At 41.2% G+C, this 25,825-nt stretch overlaps 2 protein-coding genes and 1 long non-coding RNA gene across 5 annotated transcripts; 2 read left to right on the top strand and 1 right to left on the bottom strand.

The window, feature by feature from the left end:
* The first annotated feature begins 4,630 nt into the window (after window positions 1-4,630).
* Window positions 4,631-18,398, top strand: pcsk1 (proprotein convertase subtilisin/kexin type 1). Its single transcript, XM_085160586.1, has 14 exons — window positions 4,631-5,048; window positions 6,042-6,146; window positions 6,236-6,358; window positions 9,203-9,349; window positions 10,430-10,506; window positions 11,287-11,375; window positions 12,347-12,519; window positions 12,946-13,158; window positions 13,250-13,350; window positions 13,440-13,673; window positions 14,830-14,987; window positions 15,073-15,206; window positions 15,354-15,515; window positions 16,297-18,398. The coding sequence occupies exons 1-14, from the start codon at window positions 4,866-4,868 to the stop codon at window positions 16,705-16,707; spliced, it is 2,310 nt and encodes a 769-aa protein (XP_085016712.1). The 5' UTR covers window positions 4,631-4,865; the 3' UTR covers window positions 16,708-18,398.
* LOC146518909 (uncharacterized) lies at window positions 13,771-25,762 on the bottom strand. Its single transcript, XR_014874231.1, has 3 exons — window positions 25,652-25,762; window positions 16,121-23,238; window positions 13,771-15,848 (listed from the first exon to the last, which is right to left on the bottom strand). It is a non-coding gene; the product is annotated as an uncharacterized LOC146518909 (long non-coding RNA).
* On the top strand, window positions 20,035-21,745 carry LOC146518910 (globoside alpha-1,3-N-acetylgalactosaminyltransferase 1-like). Of its 3 annotated transcripts, none has more exons than XM_085160616.1 (3): window positions 20,035-20,173; window positions 20,441-20,503; window positions 20,787-21,745. In XM_085160616.1, exons 1-3 carry the CDS (start codon window positions 20,140-20,142, stop codon window positions 21,743-21,745), a joined length of 1,056 nt encoding a protein of 351 aa, XP_085016742.1. In that variant the 5' UTR covers window positions 20,035-20,139. The 3 variants fall into 3 exon arrangements, with proteins under 3 accessions (XP_085016742.1, XP_085016741.1, XP_085016740.1); XM_085160615.1 differs by having other exon boundaries at window positions 20,065-20,173; window positions 20,438-20,503; XM_085160614.1 differs by lacking the exon at window positions 20,035-20,173 and having other exon boundaries at window positions 20,362-20,503.
* Window positions 25,763-25,825: the final 63 nt, after the last annotated feature.

Below are 25,825 nucleotides of genomic sequence, written 5' to 3'. Positions count from 1 at the left end.
ATGACGTGAATATTCTTTCTGGCTCAAAATGACTTGATATTATTCATAAATGATATGTGTGACTGCTCATAGGTCAATAAGCCATTTACAACAGTTTTTGGCACAAACTGGGGTGCTTCACGTGTAGGGCAAATGTGCAAACCAACACTCAGTCATGTTCAGTAAATATCAGGTGATGGGGCTCCTTCAATGACGTGACAGCATGGAAAAATATTTTGTTTACACAAGCACCAACTCACTAGGGTTTAGCTATGTCAGCTTTTTTCCACCCTTTAAGCACTAAGTTGGTCTAGCATTAAGAAGGTTACTGATCACACTGCAAATTAAGTATCACACAAGATGAAGACCGTTTAAAGATGATCTGTTGAATGCACTTCTCTAATGTATAATATAAATATATATCCTTCTTTTAGAGTTGTTTTTCCATAATAAGCAGTAATGATAACGTTAAAACTGTCAACAATACATACATAGATACATACTGGCATAAACAAAATTTTGTATGCAGCAGACATGCAGATTAGATTAAATGAGCCTGAATTGGATATTCTGTAGTCTCTTTTATCTATTGGCTTTCTCCAGCGACTCCTAATAACACATTTTCTGACATCATAGATGTTGAATTTTTTGCAGATTAATGCAAGATTGTTCTCCATGCCTAATATGTTCATGTCTGTGACACATCGATTCCAAACATTTCGTTTTAAATGTATGGATCATTGTCCACCCATTTCCAGATACACCACTGCTCAAGGTAATTTTTTTCAGGACTGCTTTTGTGTTTATGAAGTTGTTTGCTTTAAATAATGAGAAACTATCAGAAAAGAGGATTTGACTGACATGTACAGAAACCGTCTTCTTCTGTAAATTAAAAGAGACCACTAGATAAGACACCAAAGAAGTCTACAAAGACGATTGCACCCCACTGAGTTGCACTTCCTGTCTAATCTACTACCCGTCAGCACCAAGCCTTTTCCACATTTTATCTGCTTCCTGTAAATCTATGCTTCCCGCATCTCTGTTTTTCAGTGTTGACATCCCTGAAGTGACGTGACTGACTAACATGTCCGAACAACACTGTGATGGCCTTTAGAGACAAAGTCCGTTTGACACCTGCACGTCCCGATAACCGTTTAAACTCGACAAAACCCCCACATCAATCAACTGTTTCCTCACTCTATCACCTGCAAAGTGAGGCTAATCTGTCTGACACCAGAAAGACAATTTCACAGCATCCTCTGATAGCACATGGCATTTGTGCAGCGTTGATTGAACTTTGACGTGAATGACTTTATCAAAATCTTAACCTTTGCTTTGGTTAACAGTTTAGGTTTTCTTATATTCATTTACAATAGCTAAAATATTACGCCAAACATTGCATCAAAATAGTGCAACATTGCCTGTACAAAGCAAGGTTCGGATTGCAAAAAGCGGCTGGGGACGTTTCTCAGTGATGACTAGTTAAATTGCAGTTGTAGTGTTTTCTCCTAATAGCATCACAACACCGCAGTACCTCCTAGAAACCAAACTAACATAGGTAAACTTTTGTTTCGGCCAAGAGCTTTATATCTGAAAATCATCATTACAGATTACATTACATTTTGGGATGTTCAGTAGTATTTACAGGGCAGCATTACAGGTCTTATTAGCTTTTGTCTGCACAGCATGTCTGTGTAAAAATGTCACACTATGACTTCAGCTAAGCAATAATCTGACCAACACGTGACACATGCAATGTAATAAAGGAGACACTTATGAACTTATTTCAAATGAACTGTAGTCCTTCTAGACAACTTATTGAGACGTGTTGGTGAAGATGTGTCACACGCTTGTAATGTGGGTTGGCATGGCAACCATGTGTCACATGCTGCAGATTCCATTGGTTACTAACTTGTATAACTTGTAAGGCATCTCCTCATGTCACAAGTATTTGCTTTGTGTTTGCTGCATAACAGACTTCAGCTGAATGCACTATGAATATAATTCATCATTAAACTATTTCATTATTGTTCATTTTTTTATGTGCTTGAAATTTGATCTGTGTGACTAAACAACCTAGAATATTGTAGCTGCCACTGAACCATGAGAGGGACAGGAAGTGCAGCTCAAGTCGTCACATCTATTTGCCACGCCTAATTGATTCGGGCTGAACATTTGTGTGTTGAGGTGGCTCTACAGCCACCTCTGCATCAACCTCCAGCTAAAAGCTCCTGCTTTCCGTCACTGCCTGTCTGTAGAGCTGGAAAAATAATTAGCTGGCGGGACCTTTGACCTCATTTTGATGAACTCATTGTGGATATCTTTTTGGTAAACTGGTGTGAGTGTCCGCTCAGCGGAATAAGGAAAGGAGGATGAGTAAGCTCACACCACTCACTGAAACACACACACATCCCAGAGATAAAGGCAGAGGATGCAGAGAATCGATGACAACCAAGTCAAAGATTCAGTGATCTGTAATGAAACCATAATCCCCTGAAATAAACTGCCCAGCTTGCTCATATTCCTGCAGCTCTTCAAGTGTGTGCCTCTGTGGTCAGAGCAAACAGTGGTTGCTAGGTAAGGATGGATTATACTGCAGATCTGGTGCAGACCTGTTTGCACACTGCCAGATGACCAGCCATATTAGTCATTATCAGCTCTGACAAGTTTAGAGCACAATGACTAACAAGCTCACTCTATAAAAAAAAAAAGAAGGGAAAAAACAGTGTACACTGGAATAAATAAGTCCATTACTATAGTAGTGTTTTTATTTTCATGGTTCTTTTGTGGTTCTTTATTTATACAGTTTGTGTGCCATGCACTGCAGCTAAACAATTTCTATTATGTCCATAATCATGGTACTTTTGCCTCTGGGTCATTGCACCTAAATGCAATCAGAGCACACTAAAAGAGATTTTCCATTAGTAAACAAACTGAACACCATCCGTGGCTATATAACTGTTACAAATAGCTACCTGCAGTCAGTGGGGGCAGCATTGTATTTTTACATGGAAAAACTATTTTCTTTCTAGATTGTGCAAGACAATATTTACAACCCATATGCTGGTTTGGATTCATTTTAATGTACCTCTGCATGTGTCACACCGTGACGACAAAATCTGAGGTTCATGTCATAAAGTCACAGGATTTATATTAAATATAAATCCAGCAACTCTGATGATGCTTCACGTAATTATTAACTCTTTTAAAAAAAATGTATTGTTGCATTATCTTTGACAAACTCTGTAGATCTTTTTAGGGACTCAGCACTGTCCAGTGTATATGGATGTATTTTTGCCATATTTGTGTTTGATTTTATATTTACCAGAATAACAAATACAATGAACTCTGTAGCTCACAACATATGTTGTGAATTTAGTGACCAAATATACACATACAAAACAAATATTCAGAAAAAGACTATTTAAATCGAAACTAATCAAAACTGCAAATAGACACTAAAAAAACATAACCAGACTAGAATCAACGCACAATAACCTTTAAATATTCTCACTTAATGCCAGCACTGTCAAAACCTTTGTATCATCTGGTTTAGATACAGGGTGAAAAAAAACACAAATATGAGAATAATAAACATTTACATCCTGTGCGTGCTTATACCAGAAAGATGCTACTATTGCCACCTGTCTCTGAGCAGCACTGCTGTTTCTGTGACTCTCAGATCTACAGTAACTATCAGATTTCCTTAGAAGCAGTTTTATATAATATTTGTGTAAAACTAATTCTAATTATATACAGGGAGAAAGAATGAAACCACGTTATTGTCTCAGCAGCTTTAAATCAGACTCAAATGTTGTACTATTGTGAGAGCAATTTATTATATTTAAAGTATAGCTTACTTTTAGATTATGATTTCACGCTGCTGTCAATGGACTTACGAAATATGAAGCATTATTACTGTTGTTTGACAGCCATGTCCACCTCCACCTGCTGCACTAAAGCTGTCAGTTATTACGCTCTTATCGTGTAAGCTGAAATAACATAATGCTGAGCTAATAAATAATAAATTGTCTGGTTCCATAAATATAATGTTGGGATTTTGTCCTCAGTTAGTGGAAGAACCATTTCCCCCTTACGGGCAGCTCCGTGTTTGCTTTAGTTTTATCTCCTCGTTCTCTGACGTGAATCAGTGGTGTGGACGAGGAGCTGTCCGCGGTGCTGAAACCGCTTGCGTGTATGTGTGTGTTGGCAGAGTGGGATGTTTCGTCAACTGGGACAGATTTCCCTCATCCACGCTACGAGGTGCATCCAAAAGCACACGAATAAAAGCACAAATAAATGCGTGAAAGAGAGACTGCGAGGACATTTGGCTCATGAGGATAAGCCACCTTAAAGGGGGTCACATAAGACTTCTGTTATTGTTGTTTTCTTCCCGGTGTCTCCTCTTTCTCCCCCTCCTTCTCTTCCTCTGGTGGGGTGGGGGATGGGGGGGGGGGGGGCACTGAGAGATATTTTTAGCCCGAGCCCCCCACCCCCACCACATTTTGAGTTACATCCTCGGAGACTTGCGCTCACATCCCACCAAAGGTAGACGCCAAATTGACGTCAGAGCACCAGTAATTTGACGTGTGATCACCTCCCTCCTCCCCCCTCCCCATCCCGACCACACGCACACCCATGCAGCGCACAAGCCAGCCCTCCCCATCACCAGTATTTCCTCTCCTTGGCGGACCAATAACGCGCAGTTTCACTCTCCCTCCATCTCAGCCAGCGGTTTCTTCAAGAATAAACTAAAAAAGAAGAAGAAGATTTATTTATTGACACGGCACAGTTCATATCTGAGAATTCTGGCTGCTTATCTTGTCTTGGAGGGAATCAAAGCAGCTTTGTAAATATTTTTCCTCTCTGGTTGAATTTCCTCTGACATGGAAGTGAGATGTCGTCCGGTGGTGATGTGCTGTGTTTTTGCCGTTCTCTGCTCCGCGCTTCCCCGACAGTCTTCTTACGGGGACAGACAGTACCTGAACGAGTGGGCAGTGGAGATCCCGGGCGGGCTATCCGCTGCGGAGGCGATCGCCAGAGAGCTGGACTACGAACTGGTCCGACAGGTAGGCACCAACGCCCAGCGGCAATATGCGTGAACGCGTCTGAAATGAACTGTGTATTGACAGTTTCCGCATTTGACAAGAAATGAAGGCAAACTGGAACCTGTACAGAATTGTTGCAGGCTCGTTTTCATGCAACAAACAGCTCATTTAACAGTTAGAAATCTGAAAGCAGTGAGTGAAACGGTAATTAAACGTGGTGCCTACAGTACAGGCTATGGGCTGTGCTCAAAACAACAGACCAGCAGGATATAGCTCTGTCAGTTACTCTGATTTTTCTTGGTAAAGCCATTAAAGTTGAAGCTTATTGGTTTAACGATAGCCCTAAAGCACACACTGCATTTTCAGCACCCTGTTTCATTAGAGGAAAATTATTTAATCAAGCTATGACTCACTGTTTACATCCTTCTGGTAACCCATACCTAGGAGTCAGGGTTTTAATATCCCTGCTGTGTGCATCACTGCTTTTCCTGTTACTGGAGACTGACTAATGCAGACCTATGTAAACATATTACACTGAGTCTCAATTAGAAACTCAATTCATTAATTCTTAGTGATCCCCTGACTTTGAACAGCAGCGGTCAATCATTAACTGATCTTCTGGGTGTAAATGTTATAAGCAGTGTTCATCTGTGCAGTTTCTCCTACGTGAATTCAGTATGTTAGTCTACACGTTTCCAAAGAAGTTTGAAATAATTGCATTCATCCTCAGTGGAAATGACATGTGATTGGTTCAGCTGTGCAACAGACTACGAAAAGTAATCAATAAAAGCTTTAACAACCTTAAAGATCCATGTAATGTATCCAAATGTGAGCTTTCATAGCTGTAGGCCGCTTTTCTGTAGGCACTGCATTTTACTTGCTTCCAGCTGTAAATATTAGAAACAAAAAGTGTAAATAGGCTGATTTATAATGATGCAGTTGGTCACATGCTGTAAAATGAAATAAATGAATAAAATATCACTCCTATCGCACATCTTGTCTTCTCCTCGGCAGATCGGGGCCCTGGAAGACCATTTTTTGTTCAAGCACCGCAGCCATCCTCGCAGAATGAAACGCAGCGCCAGCCACATCACCAGGCAGCTGTCCGAGGATGATAGGGTGAGTGGATTGTCTCTCTCCTAGTCTCACCTTTAAAGACTGGAAAAAAAACAAAAATCCAATGCCTTCATCTATCTGTGTATGTGTAGGTGTTGTGGGCTGAACAGCAGTATGAGAAACGGCGCAGCAAACGAGCATCCCTCAGGGAGTGCAGGGACTGCCCGGTGGACAAGCTTTTTGATGATCCCATGTGGAACCAGCAGTGGTACCTGGTGAGTTACACTGAATTAAGCCTCAAAGTATAAAACATTAAAACATTTTGTACTCACTAGAACTCATTAAATGCCAGATCTAAGTCGGCAACCACACTTCAACTCACATTGTGTTGTGTACTTTGGGCTTGGTTTGGCCTTCTGTTTGCATTCACCCAGTCTGTCTACCCATGAGACATATGCCCCAAAGCCCTGTGAGTGCTGGACAGCTCCCTGCAGTTTCTGCTCTGTCCCCACAGAGTCCTTGTGCTTCGAGAGGGGAATTAATGCATAAATATATGTGCAAAATTTGCACTCTCTGGTCTACAAAACGAACAGCAAACGCTTCCATTTGTTCCCATAACCTCTGCCCAAAGAGTAGAGGAAAAACATGACAACAGTGAAACAATAGCATGCTATCAAGCAGTTCTTGCCAAAAGAGCCATTTGCTTAATTGGTTATCCAGTCCCTCGTGGAGATGAGAGGGATGGAGCGACTATAATCCAGCGGGATGGTGTAGAGTAGAACATTAGGTCTCAATTTACCCTCAATTGGATGTTTTAGCCCTGTGAGGCCAAGTAGTAGCATACAACAGTAGCATGTCACAGCATCATATCCCTTTCCAGATCCATTACTACCATATTCATTTAAACCCTGAGCACAAACTGACCCCAACATCTTCATAGAGTTTGATCCATAAGTTCAGGACTTTTAGCATGGTTGAATGCAAAGTGCCTACTATTGCAGCTGCTTGGGTTTTTGTAAGCTTTTCAGGGCATGAAGAGTAAAACAAAAGACACACAAATTGCATGAAAACACACAATTGGACAAATTTTGATTGGACAAAACACAGCTTTATTTTTTTTAAAAAGAGATGTCTGGCTTTTTTATAAAAATCATTCAAATTCTGATTAATTGTATTAATTTTAGCTGATCAATTGAGTAACTGCTTTTTCTCTTACCCAAAAAGAAAAATAATAACCCTTTTTTTTCAGAGCGGTCCTTTTATCAGCAAAGTAGGTGAACACAAATGTCGCTGATCATAATAATTAACTGACACTAATGCTTCATTAAAGCGATCTGCAACACCTGCCTTACCTACGTGAAAATGGCTACATAACTGTGTGCTACATATGTGCGCGTGTGTGCGTTTAAGGTGAAAGAAATAGAGAGCAAGGGATGTGCATTACGCTTAGCCCCGACTTTTTTGCACCTGCACTAACTGAACATGAGTCACACGCTTGTGCAGAATAAGAAAACAAATTGAGATGAATCATTTTTGCCGATGAGGGATGATGACACTAATGGAATTGGCCTTAAAGTGCTGCTTAGTGTATTTCCACATCAGCCTGTGTCTGTGCTGCTGCACGGCCCACAAGATATTTCTTCTCAAGCATCATGATTTATTCACTTCCTCCACTCGGACAAAAGCAGAGGTAGACAAAGCAATGGTCTCAGCCACTATAGTATAATATTTTTTTGCACACGCAGACACACATAATAAGTAGATAATAAGCAAAGAAAAAAAAGAGTGCTGAATGGTAATAGAAGGTTGCAGTGTGCAAAGAGGTGCGACAGGTTACAAGACTCGATGATCACAGATGCTGGATTTGAGGTGGAGCTGTGTGACGGGGGCAGAGGCGAGCATAATGGCAGGGGAGGAGAGCTGGGATGAGTGTCGTTATCTATCGTGAGTGGGTGACTGCCTGAATTTAATCAGAGAGTGACTCATACTTGTAGCCTGAAATCCCCCCTGTTCGCGCGCGTGTGTGTGAGTGAGTGTGTATCCATGGCTGTACATGTGTCAGTCCACTTTAATTGTGCATCGAGGGATCTTTGTTCTCTGGTTTTAAGTCGCCACTCGTTTGTTATATGTGCAGTGAGCGTGGAGAGACTTGAGAAAGCTGCTGCTGTGTTTACCATTAAAATCAATGCATTGCAGGTTACTGAAAGACCCCCTCAGCTGCTGTCAGCATCAACAAGTGAGTCATTTGGTCACACTGAGACAGGCGATGTGTAACTATGTGCTGTCTTGGGTGTACAAGCCGTTCTGACAAACTGCTGGTGAACAAACGTTGTGTAAAAGCGTGACAGTTGTTGTGTATTTTCTCTGAGATTTGGGTTCTATTCATTGTCAGCTGCAACTGAGAGGATGGGGTGAAAACAGGGAACTGAGGTGGAAGTCGGGGAGGGAGGGGGGGGGGGAAGGGAATATATCACAGGGATGAGTCACATCTTGGGGAAGCGTTCTGCAGTGTCTGTGCATAATGCACAAAGAGCAAAAGAGCAGAGTTCTTTTTTTAGGTTTAACTGTCTCCAGCTCTGAATCATGCTCTTCCCAAAGCAAACAGGCTTCAGCCCTGCTCCCTCTCCATCCACCCCCTGCTGATTTTCCATTTAAAACAGGCTTGATGCACTCCACACTGTGTAATGTTATACAGGCGCAGAGATGGATTTCTAAATATGCCGACAGGGGGATTGAATGTGTCGAGGCAGGAAAACCAGAAAAACTGTGGGCTGACACACACTTCATCTCCAGATATTGTTAGGCACTTTGAGGGTTAGGCTAATCAGCCGAGTTGATGTTTTTGAAAACACAAAAGCCTGAATAAAATGACCTTCCCGTAGCAATCTGTTTTCAAGTGGCCCAGCAGTGAAAGTGAAGTGACAAAGGAAATGCCTCCAATCCGGTAATGAATTTCGGTAAAGGTCAGTGGAAGAACCAGGAGACTGGAGAACTTTGGCTGACCGTTGCATGATAATGCTTTAACAGCCTGACTAAATGAAGTGGTCGTGGATATTTCACACGTAATCTAACTTGAAATTACTCGTGTGTCATTTTGTGATGTCGTGCCTCTCTTCCAGCAAGACACGCGGACGTCCTCCTCGCTGCCGAAACTCGACCTGCACGTGATCCCCGTGTGGCAGAAAGGCATCACGGGGAAAGGAGTGGTCATCACCGTTCTCGATGACGGGCTGGAGTGGAACCACACAGACATCTACTCCAACTACGTAAGACACCGTTTCCATGGAGACAGCCTCCGTAGTCTGGGTCTGTCGTTGCCATAGCAATGCTGCTGGTGACACCTTGCAAGACGACTCATAAAGGCAGTATTAAATCATCTATATGATAATGCCTACCTCAGAGGAGCTTTATGAGCTTTCATTTCTAGATCCGAAATGGGCGTTTAACTGTAATGATGATTTCACTGTGAATGACTGCACTTCTAGCGAACAAGGATGCAAATTTGAAAACATTTGTTGTTCCTCCGTGAATGTTTTGACTGTCTCGTAATTACGAGCCGACGAGACCGAGGGCGACTGAAAAGAAGCTCAAAGAGACGTTTCAGTTTGGCAGTTTCTCTTATTGAGAAAAACTCTAAAGGCTCCATCTGTGGTTTGGTTTCAAACAGTGCCGTTGCTGTCAGAAGCGAGCAGAAAGCAAGAGAATGAAGGTGGAAGAGACAGGGATTGAGCAAGAGAAGAAGAGAAATGATGTGGGACAGGGGTCATCCACAGGCCTGATGGAAAAGACTCCCACTGTAATCAAGTTAACACTGGTTAATCAACTAGGGCCAATCAAGTGAGACACTCATCCTCAGTGATCAGGGCATATGAGTGGCATGCATTTGCATTTACTTAATGGCAGTCCATTTAAAGATGACAGTCACAGCCATTAATTTGATGTTAAAGCTGTTGCTGAGAACCAGAAACTGAAAAGAAGCTAAAACAGCTCTGTTTGACTTCCCTTTCAGCTAGAGGATAATTTCTATGATTGACTGTGCTTGTAATGCAGGAGAATGACAGGAATGAGAAAAATGGAGAGCAGATATATCTTGCTATAAATAAAAAGGGCAGTTTGTAAATTCATGCCGCAACCTCCTGCCAAGAGCAATAATTCAGTATGTGTGGTTTCACTGTTTGACCACAACACCCATTTTCTCTGAACGCAATCATATGTGTTACCATGACAGGAGGTAGGCCATGGCGAATCTGTGTTTGAAGCGTGTGTCGTCACTGGCGTGAACCGACCTCATCCCATCTTTTCAGAAACGCCCCCTGACTGTTGTGTTCCCTTGTCACTTTTTCCAGGATCCAGCAGCCAGCTATGATTTCAATGACAATGATCCCGACCCTTTCCCCAGATATGACTCCACTAATGAAAACAAGTAAGTTAATGGCACTGGTATTCTCACTGCTTCATCTGTCTTTCCTTTGTTTTTAACAAAATAGGACTAAATCTTCCTCCTGTCACAACCTGGCTTGTAGAGCCGGGACAAAAAGATGGACACACCGTTTGCCAATTTAAACACTATCAGTTACAACAACTGAAATACAAGCTAATGAGGTGTGTAAATCAACAGGATCAGTGGGGTAGGGTGTGCATGTGTGAAAAGATATTGCAAGTGTTGTAAATTTAGTAAATAACCAAAAATGAAAGAAAAACAAGCGCAGCGCACAAGCAGGAGATGAGAGAGTGCCAGATTTATAGTCTGGAAACACAAGGTCCAGGTGTAGCAAAGACCTGAAACACATGAGAAAAGACTGAAAACAAGGGGCAGGGGTCGTCATACGTAGTTTAGCAGTGTAAATCCTTTCCATAAACAGAGTGTTTCTGCAGTAGCTTCAGATAACGGCAAGAAAATTGGAAAACAGCGCTCACGTTGGACTCACTTTACTCCTGTTTAGGTTAACAATCCTTCCTCTGCCAGCTGCCGCACACACATGCACATCCACACACTTTATCCTCTGCCAGCAACCCCGAGCTCCTTTGTTATCAGAATGCTCCACTCCAGTTCAAAGCCTCCTGGATGAATTGGAGCCAGTCAAACAAAAACACCTCTGTTTTAGCCTCTGCTCTAAATATGAAATTCAATGAGATAAGTTATGTAACTAAACAAGGTAGTGGGTAATGAGTGTTGTTATTTAATTGTGTTTTTTCTTCTCAGGCATGGCACTAGGTGTGCTGGGGAGATTGCAATGCAGGCAGACAACAATAAATGTGGGGTTGGAGTGGCCTACAACTCTAAGGTTGGAGGTAAGAGGTTTAGTTTCCCTTTTTTTAGACCCACAGTAGACAGATATGTAGGGGAAGGAGGGAGGGGAAATTTATAGATTTATAGAATTTATAGATAGACTGTTGTAGATCTCTTCTCTAAGAAAGGGAACAAGGCTCATGAGTGCCAAGAGTAAATGGTGATATTTGTTCTCTATTCAGGATTAAAACATCACTCTCCCCGTTTAAAATCCCATTTGGGCTTTTTTTTCTTTAGATTTCCTGATGTTGACACTCTGCTGAGAGATGATTGAGGATTTTTGTCCAATGACAAAAACATGTTGACCCAGGTTTAACTATTCATATATTTATTATAAGCCACCTCTTACAGCATCTTTGTCTTTGTGTGTAAAACAGATACTAACCCAAATGTTAAAAATATACCACGTTAAGAATCTCAACAAAGTTGGAACACATGTACCACTGTGAAGCAATCCCGTCTTCTTTTAATGTTCTTGTTAATGTTCTTAGTCAGGATGCAAAAGAGCAGAAATGGCTGGAAGCTGTTTTTTGCAGTACTCTGGCTGCTATCCTGGGATTTTTGTTGTTTTAGTTTTATTTTAAGCATGTGTGGAGGAAAGACTTCCTGATGGAGGCCTGATTTTGATACCAGATGGTTGCATAATGTCAATCTACAAAATGACTCAGCTCCAATCCACTGAAACAATGATCTGCATATTATGGCTCAAAAAATATGAATGCGCAGCAGCAACATCATCTTTAACCTCTTAAGCCCCAAGCCTACCTGATCTCCTGGTTTTTGCCCCCGTATCAGGGGGCGTTGGGGCTTAAGAGGTTAAAATCTAAAGAGAAGAGTTTTATTCATAGCAAATTAATTAAAGTCCTTGACTTTTCTTTCTTTGTTTTAATTAAACCACAATGAATAGTCAGTAATTGACAGTAAGCCCAAGAGTCTGGACACCGCTCTAACCTTCCTGTCTCACTCTGCTCAGGGATTCGTATGCTGGACGGGATTGTGACCGATGCCATCGAGGCGAGCTCTATTGGGTTCAATCCGGAACACGTGGACATTTACAGTGCCAGCTGGGGACCAAATGATGACGGCAAGACAGTGGAGGGCCCTGGTCGTCTGGCGCAGAAAGCTTTTGAATATGGCATTCAGAAGGTATATGATCCAACTGGGAGCTTTGAAACACATTTGGCATTCCTAATAGGAGCTGCTATGTGCAGCTGAAAGGAAGTGTGATTGGAAAAAATCAATACGGACAACATAATTAGTTCCTGAGAATAAAACTGCTAATGACAAAGTGTCATGACTTCCAGTTTATTAGCAAAGATTGGCAGCGGACAGCACTGATTTACTCTCAGACTGCTTTTGTCAAAATAAGACAAAAACTTTTCACATGAAATTTATTACATCCTACACCTCTAAATAATTCATTAAATGCCAACATTTATATATTAGTGTGTAATCCTATATGACAACATTACAGTGTTTGTATAGTGTCTTATTAGGAGTATAAGCTACAGGGCAATATCTGATAGCACAAAGCCAAGCTGTGCTTGCTTTTGTCTTTCATGCCTTCTGCAGGGCCGTGGTGGAAAAGGCTCTATCTTTGTTTGGGCATCGGGGAACGGCGGCCGCCAGGGTGATAACTGTGACTGTGACGGCTACACGGACAGCATCTACACTATATCAATCAGCAGTGCCTCCCAGCAGGGCCTGTCCCCGTGGTATGCTGAGAAGTGCTCCTCAACTCTGGCTACGGCGTACAGCAGTGGAGACTACACTGACCAGAGGATCGTATGTAACTACGTCTGTTTGTGTCACATGTAAGGTTAGATTGTGGCATGATTTTCGTTTTAACGTCATTTGTTGCCTGCTTGGTTTTCAGACCAGTGCCGATCTCCATAATGAGTGCACTCAGACTCACACTGGAACTTCAGCTTCTGCCCCGCTGGCTGCTGGAATATTTGCCCTGGCACTGGAACAAAAGTATAATCTAAAATTTGAACTCATTTAAAATATATTCATGCCATTGACAGTTTAAGTATTATTAAATGCTGACTGATCTCACTACTCAGTCCTGACCTTACCTGGAGAGACCTGCAGCACATCGTGGTCTGGACATCAGAGTTTGATCCTTTGGCCAATAACCCCGGCTGGAAGAGGAACGGAGCAGGGCTGATGGTCAACAGCCGCTTTGGGTTTGGCCTTCTCAACGCCAAAGCCTTGGTGGACCTAGCTGACCCGGCCACTTGGAAGCATGTGCCAGAAAAGAAGCAATGTATAGTCAGAGATGATTCTTTTCAGCCAAGGTGTGTAAAATTTTACAGCTGCTGCTCCATTTGTCTGCATGGTGTTAGTTTTATTTCATGTTATAATTTTTTTTTTTTTAATTATTAATGGCAACAAAAGGACAAGATTTTTTGATCAAATGATGCATGATAATACTAGCTGTATGACACGTGCACATTGTAACTAATATATCCCGGACATGATCATGATTAAGTCCACCACACAATCCAACAATCATTTTCAGTATCTAATTTTAGATATGCAGAGAGAAAGCTTGTTCCCTTTTGTCCTGACATGTTGATTCCAGCAGAGCAAACCGACAAACCCATCTGTGTTATTAAAGACACATCTGTTACTTGTTGATTCGAGTCATGAGAATATTAAGTCTTAAGCCTGAGCGCAGGAGATTTCTTTGCAATGAAAACGCACGAAAGCCACAGTCATTTAAATTGTATGCCAGCCTTTACCTTTACGTTTACCTGTTTGTTGAGCATTGGGATTAAGTATTCAAATACATAAGCTACCAGCCATGGAGAAAGTAAAAAAAAACCAACACCTTCTTTTCCCTCTATCTCACCAAATGTCATGTTTATATTAACAAGAAATCAAAGAAAATTGATCCGTCATTGAAACTTTTGAGAGCATATTGGAAAGACTGACAGGCAGCCGAGGTCAGCTGAGCTGTGTCTTCCTGAAAGTGTCTGTTCTGCAATTTGCTTTGGATTATGGGACTCAATAGCACCCAGTTTCCCCATTACCGCCCAACATCCATGTTTAATCCCGGGGATTTGGCTTTACATTTCCGTCAATGCTTAGTGGGCTACAACCCCCCCTCCAGCTTTATGCCAGCTTGAACACGGAAATCCTTTCATTCATGTCTGGGAGAGATGGGGATTAGCTTTTTTATTTTTTTTATGCAAATAAACGAGCAGAGGTTTCAAATGCCTCATATGCATTTTATATGTGCATATATATATGTGTGTCTGAACTAACTATAAACTCATATGCAAGCTGTGCAACTAAAGTAGTGCAGGATTTTTTCTTGTTGTTGTCGTTTTGCTTGTTTTAGCTGAGTTACCTGCAAAAATGAGAAAATGTCACGTATGATCAATTTTTGTCGTCATGAGGAGCTGTTTGCTGCCTGCTGTTTCACTGCTATTTTAATGCATCCCGCAGGGAGCTAAAAGCAACGGGGGAGATCACTATAGAGATTCCAACTAAAGCCTGTGCAGGCCAAGAAAACGCGGTCCGCTCACTGGAGCATGTGCAGGTGGAGGCGAGCATTGAATATACCAGGAGGGGGGACCTACACATCACACTCACCTCTCCAGCTGGTTAGAGACATGCACACAAACACAAATAACACACGCGAGCAAAATGACAAAGCTCTCAAATAATCCCTTTTGGCTTTTCCCTCAGGGACCAGTACAGTGCTGCTGGCAGAGAGAGAGAGGGACACATCCTCTAACGGCTTCAGAAACTGGGACTTCATGTCTGTCCACACATGGGGGGAGGACCCTGCTGGTACATGGACCCTAAAAATCACAGATACTGTGAGTTAAGAATGTATATATATACCTATATATGTTGTGATGAAAATCTTCTTTCTACATGTAATCCCAATACAAATTCCACTGTCTACTATAAGCAAAATTAAGTCTTTTTTTATATATTATATATATTTTTCAAACCTTACCCAGTCCGGCCGTATGGAGAACAAGGGTCGGATTTTGAACTGGAAGCTGATCCTTCATGGAACATCAGAAAAACCGGAGCACATGAAGAAACCTCGAGTGTACATTCCTTACAATGCCGTGCAGAATGACCGCCGTGGTGTAGAACATATGGATGACATGATGGAGGTGAGTGCAAGTCCAACATAAATTAAAACTGCAGGTGAATGCCTACAAAGGTTTTGGATGCTAGACGATTGACAGACAGTAATAAGCACACAAAGGAACAGATCAAAGCATCCATTAAGGTTAAATTGAGTCGAAGCTCAAAGTTTAAACTATGTACCAGTTTTTAATTCTAACAGTGATTGGCAGCTTGATGCATATAAATCCTGCACCACAGAATCGGTTCAAAGCCAACACAATAACCGTGCTTATGTTGTCTATTTGGTCTACAAATCTTAGTGTAAAAAAACACAGAAGCTTTTCAGATGTTTGATGATGTAGTAATGATCCTGTTAACTATGTAAAAGAATCCATGCAAAAACACGAAATGTTCTGAATCCCAGTCAGTGTTACATTTCAGATAATCTCAAAAGATGTGTGGGATTTGAGCATTAGACTAAGTTTGCGAGCAATTGTTGGTGCTGCTCTCCCAGCAGCGCGGGCCAGGATTAGATTAGGGTTAGCACATTTGATAACTTAGACCTCAGAGGGTTAAACGATAAGGAGATGACAGGAACCTTGTTTAGATCTGATAACAGATGTTGTTTTATTTCAGCTAGCCTGTCTACATCTGCAAAGCAGTGATACAGGGATCTTGTCCATATAAACGATTTTTAAACATATTTTACGACCCACAAGAATCAAAACCAAACTTTAGACCTCCTCATTGGATTATTCTGGTATCACTGTGAGTGTGTCAAACTAATGGCTAGCCTCCTTTCTCTCTTTGTGTCTGCTGTTACAGGAGCCAACACAGGCCCAACCTCAGAAGACTGAGAATGCCCAAGCCTCTCCTAATAACTCAGAGAAGGAGATCAAAAAACCCTCAAATTCACCCTTCTCCCCCTCCCTTGCTCTGCTGCGTCTCCTGCAGACGGCCTTCAACCGGCAGACCCCAGCGTTGCAGCAGTCTGAGCCCATTGCCAAGGCCTGGAGGAAGCAGCAGCAGCTGGGCCAGAGCTTCTCTCCCCCTGCTACGAGACTCCCTCCTCAGAAGCTGTACCAGGCTCTGGACATGATCAACAAGTACCGGAGCCCCGAGGACAGTGTCTACAGTGACTACAGTGATGGCTTCTACAGCACCAAGCCGTACAGGCACAGAGATGACCGTCTGCTCCAGGCCCTGTTTGAGATGCTCGACGATGCCCGCAAGTGAAAGTCTAACAGAGCAGTGAGGAGATCTAAGTGGAAGAGGCTGTTGGTTTGGAAGCTGTGGAACAAGGTGAAACGAAGAAGGCTGAGACCAGGCACTGGGAGAGGAGGAGGAAAAAAGATACAGAAAAAGAGAAAACTCTTCCTGTTCTGTTGTTCCCCCCAAAATGCTGCATATCTGACCTATTAACCTTCACTTGCCAATCACCTTTTGTAAACAAATATTTAAATTCCTTCATTCAGTGCATAATGTCCAAATGTGATTCAAAGCATCTGCTTTATCTCCATGTAGTGAAAGTAAGAAAAATCATTTACACCAGATGAAAAGTGGAGTTGGTGGTGGTGATGGGGTTGACGGTGGCCTTTTCTCTCATCTCTTTACTACCTGCTGAAGCATGCCACCTTTAGAATCTAAGTTTTGTAATAGTAGCTATATATTATCTATATATTATTCAGAGACATGGATTGTAATTACATCAAAAATCTCGACAATCTGATTCAAAAATCCCATTTCTACTGACTTTTTTTGGCATTGTCCAAAGTTTACGTCAATATGTTTCTCACTACAAATTTATTTGCTGTAGGGGACAAATTGATCCTAATTCAAATCAACATGAATTTAAGAGTGAAATTAAATTTGAATTCGATTAGTCGTTTGAAAAGGTTTAAAAGTGTTGACTAAAGATTTATTCTCAGGGTGTCAGCGAACCTCAACAGAGGACTTTTCAAAGTATTTAGAGAAATATATTTAGTGTGACAGATTATTTAGTGTAAAATGATACAGATGACACGACAATACAGACGAAACATTAAAACTAGAAAAGATTATGATAGCAACAAATGACTGAAAGAGCACTGGAAATCTTTTCAGTTGAAGCGAATTACAGATTAATCTTCTTGTGCAATTTGTTTAATTTTGTATGAGTATAATGCTGCATTAAATTAAATATTTTTCTATGGATACCTTATAGGTTATGAAACAATATATCGAGTCTCAAAGTCTCAAACTATTTATTTTCTCGTGACACAGTTCAGTAAAGTCAGTGTAGTTATAATCACTGCAAATGAGCACTGCCAAAAATCCTGCTCTTACAAAGAAGCTCCTGTGCAAAAAGCTCTTTAATCAGAATTTGTAGTATGCCATCTATAAACAGTTCTGTGAATCCTGGACACAATTTTTTTTTTTTTGCATTATTATTTGCAAATAAACCACTTCTCTGGTGTTGTTTGATTTTAATCAATCTATTGATTGACCAAAAGCTGTGTAGAGTAGGGGCTCTGCAGTACAACTCTTAAGCACATTCATGTTGAACGCCTTAAAATATGCTGTAACACACGTGCATACTCATCTCTATGTGATGTAGGTTGGTTTAGAGATGCTAGTGTAAGTGTTTATGACATAAATAGCTATGAAGTCCTTATGCAGAGTCCCTACCCTCCAGCTTGGAGCTGCCCGCCCCCACTGCTCTGCCAACACAGTGACAGGAAAACAACAATGTTTGGAAAAACACTTTACATGCACCCTGTAATTTAGCCATTCTTTAGTGTAGTCCATGCTGTTTCCTTTATGTTTTAGTTTCTGGCTGAGACTTCAGGCCAGAGTTGTTTACACAAACCAATGTTATGTTGTGATATCTGTATGGGTGTACAAAAAATTATTATTATTATTATTTATCTTAATAAACTGCAAAGTGATTTCTTGTGTGTTTGAGTCTCTGGCAATAGGTTAGGGCCACCTTGCTAATACTGAGTTGGATCTCCCTTTTTCTTTCTGCACTGCCATAATTCAACAAGGTGCTGCAAAGATTCCTCACAGATTTTTAGTCCATATTGACATGAGAGCATCACACAGTTGCTGCAGACTTGTTGGCTGCAGATCCATCATGTGGCTCTTCCATTCCACCGCATCCCAAAGGTCTTCTATTGGTGACCAATGGACTTTTGAGACAACCTGGGTACAATAAAGTCATGTTCCAAAAACTAGTTTGAATTTTTTAAAGGTTTGTGACATGGTGCATATCATCGTATCATAATCCAATACTTTGGATTTTTATGAAAAGCTTCTCTTTTTGATGCTCAAAATGAACATTCACATTTTTCTTAATGGAAGTAAATTTAAGCCATACAATGCTAACACTCACTTAGCCATGTTCTATAAAGAACAGTATTGCTATTTATAGAACATGACTAAATCTGCTGTTAAATCCACAAACCTTCTAAAACCTTCCAATGGTTGATTTATCAATTTATTGTCATATAATTGTGGTTTCCTGAGACTAGAGACTCTGGAATCCCCTGGCTTGTCTTTTAGCACTAGAACTTGCATAAGCAGCTTTTACATTAAAAACTGGTAGAAGCATTTATGATACCCAGAAAATAAATAACTAAAATAAATTAGTGCAGTGTTGCTTAGTCTTCTGTGATCCTGAACTTACATAGTGATCATTTCTCAGTGTAGGGACCAAAGCCCTGCATTGACACCTCACACTGAAATTACAACTTGCTGAGAATAGAAAATCTGAAGGAAATGAGATTTTCATGCACTGTCTGTCTAAAATCTACAATTTCTTTTAAATTAAATAGAAGTACTAATTGTCCTAATAAGTTCTATTTTGTTAATTTGCACTGAAATGGGGCCACTGAGCTGCATATGTACACTGTCCAGATGTGTTTTAAACCTCATAAACATGCATTAAACCCATAAACATTCAAATATTTGCTTCAGTTACTTTATAATAACCCTCTTTAATTGCTTTTTTTCCACGTGAGAGTGACAATGTTTCATCTTATTGTATGATACTTGTTGCAACAATGCAACAAGCAGTTAGAGCAGCTTCTGTCACTGGATTTGATATTGAACACTGCCACCTTGTGGACCAGAAGGAGAAAGGAATAAGGAAAAATGCCTAATGCCTGCTGTATGACTTATCTGTGCAAATCTTGAGATTTAAAAATGAATTTGAGGAAGTTGTCGTTCTATTTTGAGTATCCTGCACCGTCTAAACAGAGGGGAAGAAGGAAAGAAGTGTGGGTGTAACACTACCTTTTAATGGTTTTCTTGCCCTGTTATGTCTTACTCTCCTCCCCTCATCTCCTCCCATTTCCCTCTTTTCCCCTCACATCTGGCTACTTTGGTTTTTCTCCAGAAGTGAATACTGCAAAAAGCCTGAAGAAGAATGTGAGAGGGGGGAGATGAAGAAAGGTATGTGAAGAAAAGGGAGAGGAAAATATTGTAAACGCAGCGAGAGAAAAATACAAACCATAGGAAAGATGTGGGAAAACTGACCCCGAAAAAAATCCTGGTGGAAAAACAATGAGTTAAACAGTAGATTTCCAGGAAGAGACAGAGTGAGCAACAGAGAAACACAAGCAGAGGAGCAAAAAAATAGTGCCTTCGGGAAAAGCTCTGCGTGTTTTACCACCAGCAGGTCACAGTATGGCACTGTTCCCTTTCTGCAAGGCGTCATCAGGTTAGTGCAATCTCTATGACCACTGCTCCACCTCTTCGACTGATGTCAAATCTGGTTGTTTACGCCTGATATCTCATTGATTTGTGCTGTATTTATGTACGCTAAAACTGAATTACTTTTAAGATGAAGAGACTCACATTGAATCAAGCGGAAAGAAGAAAAAATTTGCAGTGTTTTTTAAACCTATCATGCAATACAGAAAAATGTTAGTTTTATCCCATGTAATGTCAGTCTTTCTTTGCATCTGTGTGTTTGCCTTTCAAGCAGGACCAATCAGAGTGAGCAGAATACAACTAGTCCTGTGCTGTTTTCTCCTGTCTCTTATCATATGTAAGTGTGCAGAATAATGTGTTCTGCTCTACCCCTTTGTGTCACTGCATACACCTAGAAGAGTATACAGTAAAAAAAAAACCTTAGTAAAAAGCTTAGTAAAACACACACTTTTAATTAATTTCCACAGAAAAATATTTAATTTTTTGCTTTTGGCTTCACTTGGGACAGATTATTATTACTCATCTCCTCTAAATATTTTATGCATAGTACAAGTTACAAAGTAGAAGTATATAAGATCAGTTTGCACTGCACAAATAAGCGTCTGGTGTTTCCTCCTCAGACTACCTTCATGGCAGCAGAGCTGCTGTCAGAGTACACCCAGCTCACCCTATATTTCATCCCTTGGAAATGGACAGGGGGAGAAAAGTGACAGACATGAAGGTGCTCAAGGGAGCAGAATCGCAGACTCCTGCAGAGACACCGTGGGGTGCTCCCTTGGTGTGGGGTGACAGCCACCACTCGGCGTCGCGCAGGGCTAAATTTGCACAACGGGAAATGCGCATAGGTCTGCTGGCCTTTGTGGTGGGGACTTATGCCCAGTTCATCAGGCGTTTCCTGTACTCGGCTGAAACCTACTTTCTTCCTGGTCAAGTAGTCACATACTACATCCTCACAGATAATCCCCGCTCTCTGGATCCCCCCGTCAAGCTGGGGCCTGAACGAGAGATGAAGGTGGTTCCTATTGCCGAGCTGCCCGGGTGGGAAAGGCTGGCTCATCGTCGAATGACCCTTCTTGGTAATGCCATCCGAGAATCAATTGACAATGAGACTGACTACATCTTCTGTGCTGATGTTGACCAGGAGTTTGTTGCTCCTGTTAGAGCGGAAATCCTTGGAGACCTGGTGGCTACACTGCACCCAGAACTCTATGGGATGCCAAGAAATGCTTTCCCTTATGAGGATGATGAAGGCTCATCAGCTTACGTGGAAGAGGATGAAGGAGACTTCTACTACACCTCTGAGTTTTATGGCGGGGCGGTATCTGAGATGTACAAACTTGCTCGCGCTTGTTCTTTGCTCATTCTTCAGGACCACGCTGATGGGATAACAGCCAGGGGCCTAGAGGAGAGCTACCTGAACCGATACCTGATTGACCGCAGGCCGACCTGCGTGCTGTCCCCAGAGTACAGCTGGTGGGATTCTGACCTGTCTGCTCAAGTGCCTGTACATAGGCTGCTGTCCTTGGGAAGGCAATGTGAGTCTTATAATGATAAGCAGAGAGAAGAACACAAATGTTGATTTTTTTTTTTTTTTAATGAAAAAAAGACCCATAAATCTACACAGATCTATTGTTATATCTGACTGTGCTGTTATGACAGGACAGATGATGGAAAGAAAAGATAACGGAGGGGCACATACTGCAGTTAACGTCACAATTTCCATTTAATTGTTTGTTCTATAGGCCAATAAATGCAGCCTGCAATCACACCAGAGCAAACTGCGCAATCTGCACTGAATTAAAGATCCATTTGGGGGAACGATCCCCTGCACCTCCTATCTCTGCCAGAGCAGACAAAACGAAATTGACCTGTCTCTTTAAAAGGAAAGTCCTGTCTACTCCATTAATGTCAGCCTCAGAGATACTGCTCCATTGGCTTTGTGGTCAGCAGCGATAAGAGTCAACAGAGTAAGTGCACTCTTTTCCCCACAGTGGCCAATCATTAACTAGAAGAGCTGCTGTTTCAAGGTTTTTAAAGACCAGGTGGCTGAAAATGGATGCAACAGGATGCTGTCTGCCCAGATTGCACGTGTCTAAATTTGAGCTTTGTGAGAGTAAATGTTTTTGAAAATATTTCAGGGTGTACTGAATATTTTCCACTATAAGCTGTTTTATGACTTGGAGTAAAAAGCAAACTCAAACGACCTGATGGTGGTTGTTTTGTGTTGTCTGTGCCTTGGCCTTTCTCGCTCTCTCATTCACACACACACACACGCACAAACACATGCACAAACATACACCCACATTCTCACTTTGCTTTCTTTTCCATGTGTGCTGTGTTTTAATGGGAGGGTTAAACAGCAGCAGATGTTTTCTTCTCACTGCCAACAGAATCTGTCCTCGGGACCAGACCGCCACGTGGAGTGAAGTTGAAGGTGGATTTCAAATAATCCTGCGATACAAGCCATCAGGGCTTGCTACCTGCATGTTTTTTGACTCATTACTGGTATTCAAATTGGAACAGAATTACTCAGTGGACTTTCTGTCTCATAACACCCTGCTTTCACATATCGACAAATGCACAGAACACAAAGTGATTTCCGTGTGCAGAGTTCCTCAACATCTGGGGCTAGTTTCACTAAGACAGACTGACTGTGCCTTACATCTAAGTAGTCAAATTAATGTACTGAGAAAAAAAAACATCTTGAGTATTTTTTATCTTTTTTGAAGCCACTATCACTGTGGCTGTTACAATGGAAACCTATTTCTTCTTTGGCTGTAAAAAGGGAGAAAGACATGATTTTATGAATCTGTATTGCTTTAATTAGATCAGGAGTCACCAGAACTATAGATCAGCCTATGAAACCACTCCCTGATAGATTTTGCTTTGAACACCTGCTTTGAAAACCTTTGTTACCAACAGTATAAAGGGTATGTTGCTTAGTTTACCTTTATTCTGTCAGTCTGATCCATGATCAGTGCCCCTGATTCCACCTTTCATTCCACTATGCAAAGCAGGTTAAAACAGGTTTAGTGGTGGTCAAAGAGAGCATATTTCCAGGAGCAGCATAATCTAAAGCAAAAAGAGACAACACAGAAATCAGTGATGTGAGAAGATATTAATCTGAATATCAAATCTTACTTTGCTGACAGATAAATCTGTTGTGCTGGATGAATAGGACAAGGGGGATTCCTTCAATTCTGATTATATAGAATAGGGTTCAAACTCATATACTTCCTTGGGTGTTAAAGAGTCATCAGTGGTTTGAATTTATTTGGCTTCCCTTATTTCAATGTAAAACAGGCTTTGATCAGTTATCGCTAAAATGACTTTGGTGAGTGGCTTAATGGTGAAGTATGAGGTTACTCTTGCTGTATACCATTCCTGCACATTTTTTTTGCAGGGATAGCCTGGGAAGTGTGCATAAAGACTAAATAAATAAATAATACAGCTAAATAATTGACATGTGTGATTTGGTGTCCACATTGTATCCACATACACAGAAATGAGAAACCAAGAGGCAGTTTGAAGCCTGCAGCTCACCCCGCCTACACGTGTCTGTGCTAAAGGAGAAATCTTGAAGCATCTGGATAAAATCCAGTCCGGGATGTTGCCATGAGGCACTGTACCTCTGCCTGCCTATTAGTCTCAACTACAGTTCACAGAAGAAGTAGGTTAAAGTATCGGAGAACACCGGTGATGATGGTGCAACAAAATGTTTCACATAAAAATTAGAGCTTTAACAGCTTAGGTCTCCAGGTGGAGAAATACTTCATTTTGTTGAAATGATATTCCAACAGGCCGAGGCAAGTTATACATGATGTCGGAGAGCATCACACTAACCAGCAGCTGGAGAATGAACAAGCTTGCAGTTTATGTGATCAATTTGCTTCTCTGCGACAAAAGCTGTTGATACTTTTATATGCAGCTTTTTAAAGAAAACACATTGTCCACACAATTGGCAGTGTTTATAGAAAGTGCGATAAATAGTTCCAAGCATTAACAATATTGCACTACTTCTTAAAATATAACCACAGACACAACAGCATGACAGAAGCTAATACTTCTCGTTCACATTAATGTATATGAAAACTCTGTGGAGTTTAATGTGTGTTAACATACTGGATGGAGTTTTCTTCATTATTGATATAGTAAAAGAACATGTAAGAAGGAGGAAATGTAAACCCTTTGATCTAAGTACAATAAGTGCATCTTCATCACTCTTCAGACTCCACTCACTAAAACCTCTGTTTGGCATCAAAACTGAAGCCTGACTGGTCAAATCATGCATTCATTAATATCAACACTCAGCTCAGTTTAAACTGTTTTTGTGCTCCAGGTAACAAACTTAAGCATCATGTGTTTAATGTTTAACCTGAAAACAACGGGTGTGTAATTTTTAGGTATTCCTAAGCTTCTACCGGGCGACACTTGACACCTCTGTAAACACAGAAGCTTTAAAATCAAGGAGCCCTATCTTTGTTTAATTGTTTGCACACTAGGCAACCCATCAGATAAAGTAGAGCACAACTTGAGCTGAAACGACCTCACACTTCATATTTGCTTGTATTTGATCCAAGAGAAGCCACAGAACAGGTTATGTAATGCTTATGAAGTACAGCTTTCCTCCCAGCCAGGGTTGTGTTTCACTATTGTCAAGCAGATAAAGGTAGCTTACAGTCAGTGGTATTAATGAGCACACTGTTGAAATTATGTTTAAATAAACTTTATATGTGCATATGTTTTCTAGAGAAATGAAAAGAGTTACTTTGTCAGTGCGCTGATGTATAGGTTCTCAATATGTTTGTGCGTGTGTGTGTTTGTGTGTGGGCATGCATGCAAGTGTGTGTAACTACTCAAGGGGAAGGGTGGGGTAAAGAGCCATGATAATCTGCTTGATTCACACAAGCCTTTCCCCACCCTGCCTGGGGCTAAGCCAATAATCACCATTCCAGGGGACTGACACTGGAAGATAGTCGTCCAGCTTACAGGGGGGGTGAAAACTTGTGCTGATGTTATCTTATATGCCATATCATTAAAGGCACCATATGAAATACTATCAAGCTATAGGCCAGTATGGGTGTTTATAGTTCAGAGAGCTCCAAAAGTAACTGAAATTCAGGATAACAGTGGTAAAAACTTATTTGAAAGGAAAGGTACTTGTTGTAGACTGTATGTTGCTCCAGCAGCTACCTTTCACGGTTTCGGCAGGTTAGAATCAGTTTCACCGTGTCAGCAAAACACAGCAGGCAGAGGAAGAATGCGCAGCTGAAAGAGGTTATTGGCTTACACAGAAGGGGAACTACTAACTAGTAATTTCTCCTCTTATAGTAATAAGTAACTCCTGCAGTCTCGTTTTATTAAACACATAGCAAGATACAGCTGTGAATTAGGCTGCTAATCATATCTAAGTTATAGAAGAAATACTTAATATATTATAAATGCCCAAAAGTCTTTAAAAAACATATATATCTTTATGACGTACTTAAAAGTCGCTGTGGTAAAAGTTGAAGAAGAAAAAATAGCAAGCTGACAAGTGAAGACATATAGAGGTGTGAGTCCTGAGGGCAGTAAGTGTAATCCCTCCCCGTCAGAGTGCGAACAGTGAGCTTGGACTGCTAAATGCTCCAGCCTTCAGAGGGACGATGGTGGAGGGCTG

Source organism: Neolamprologus multifasciatus, chromosome 5, assembly GCF_963576455.1.
Source record: "Neolamprologus multifasciatus chromosome 5, fNeoMul1.2, whole genome shotgun sequence".
Lineage (NCBI taxonomy): Eukaryota > Metazoa > Chordata > Actinopteri > Cichliformes > Cichlidae > Neolamprologus > Neolamprologus multifasciatus.
The sequence above is the reverse complement of the archived record's forward strand: the minus strand, read 5'-3'. Positions and strand labels throughout refer to the sequence as shown.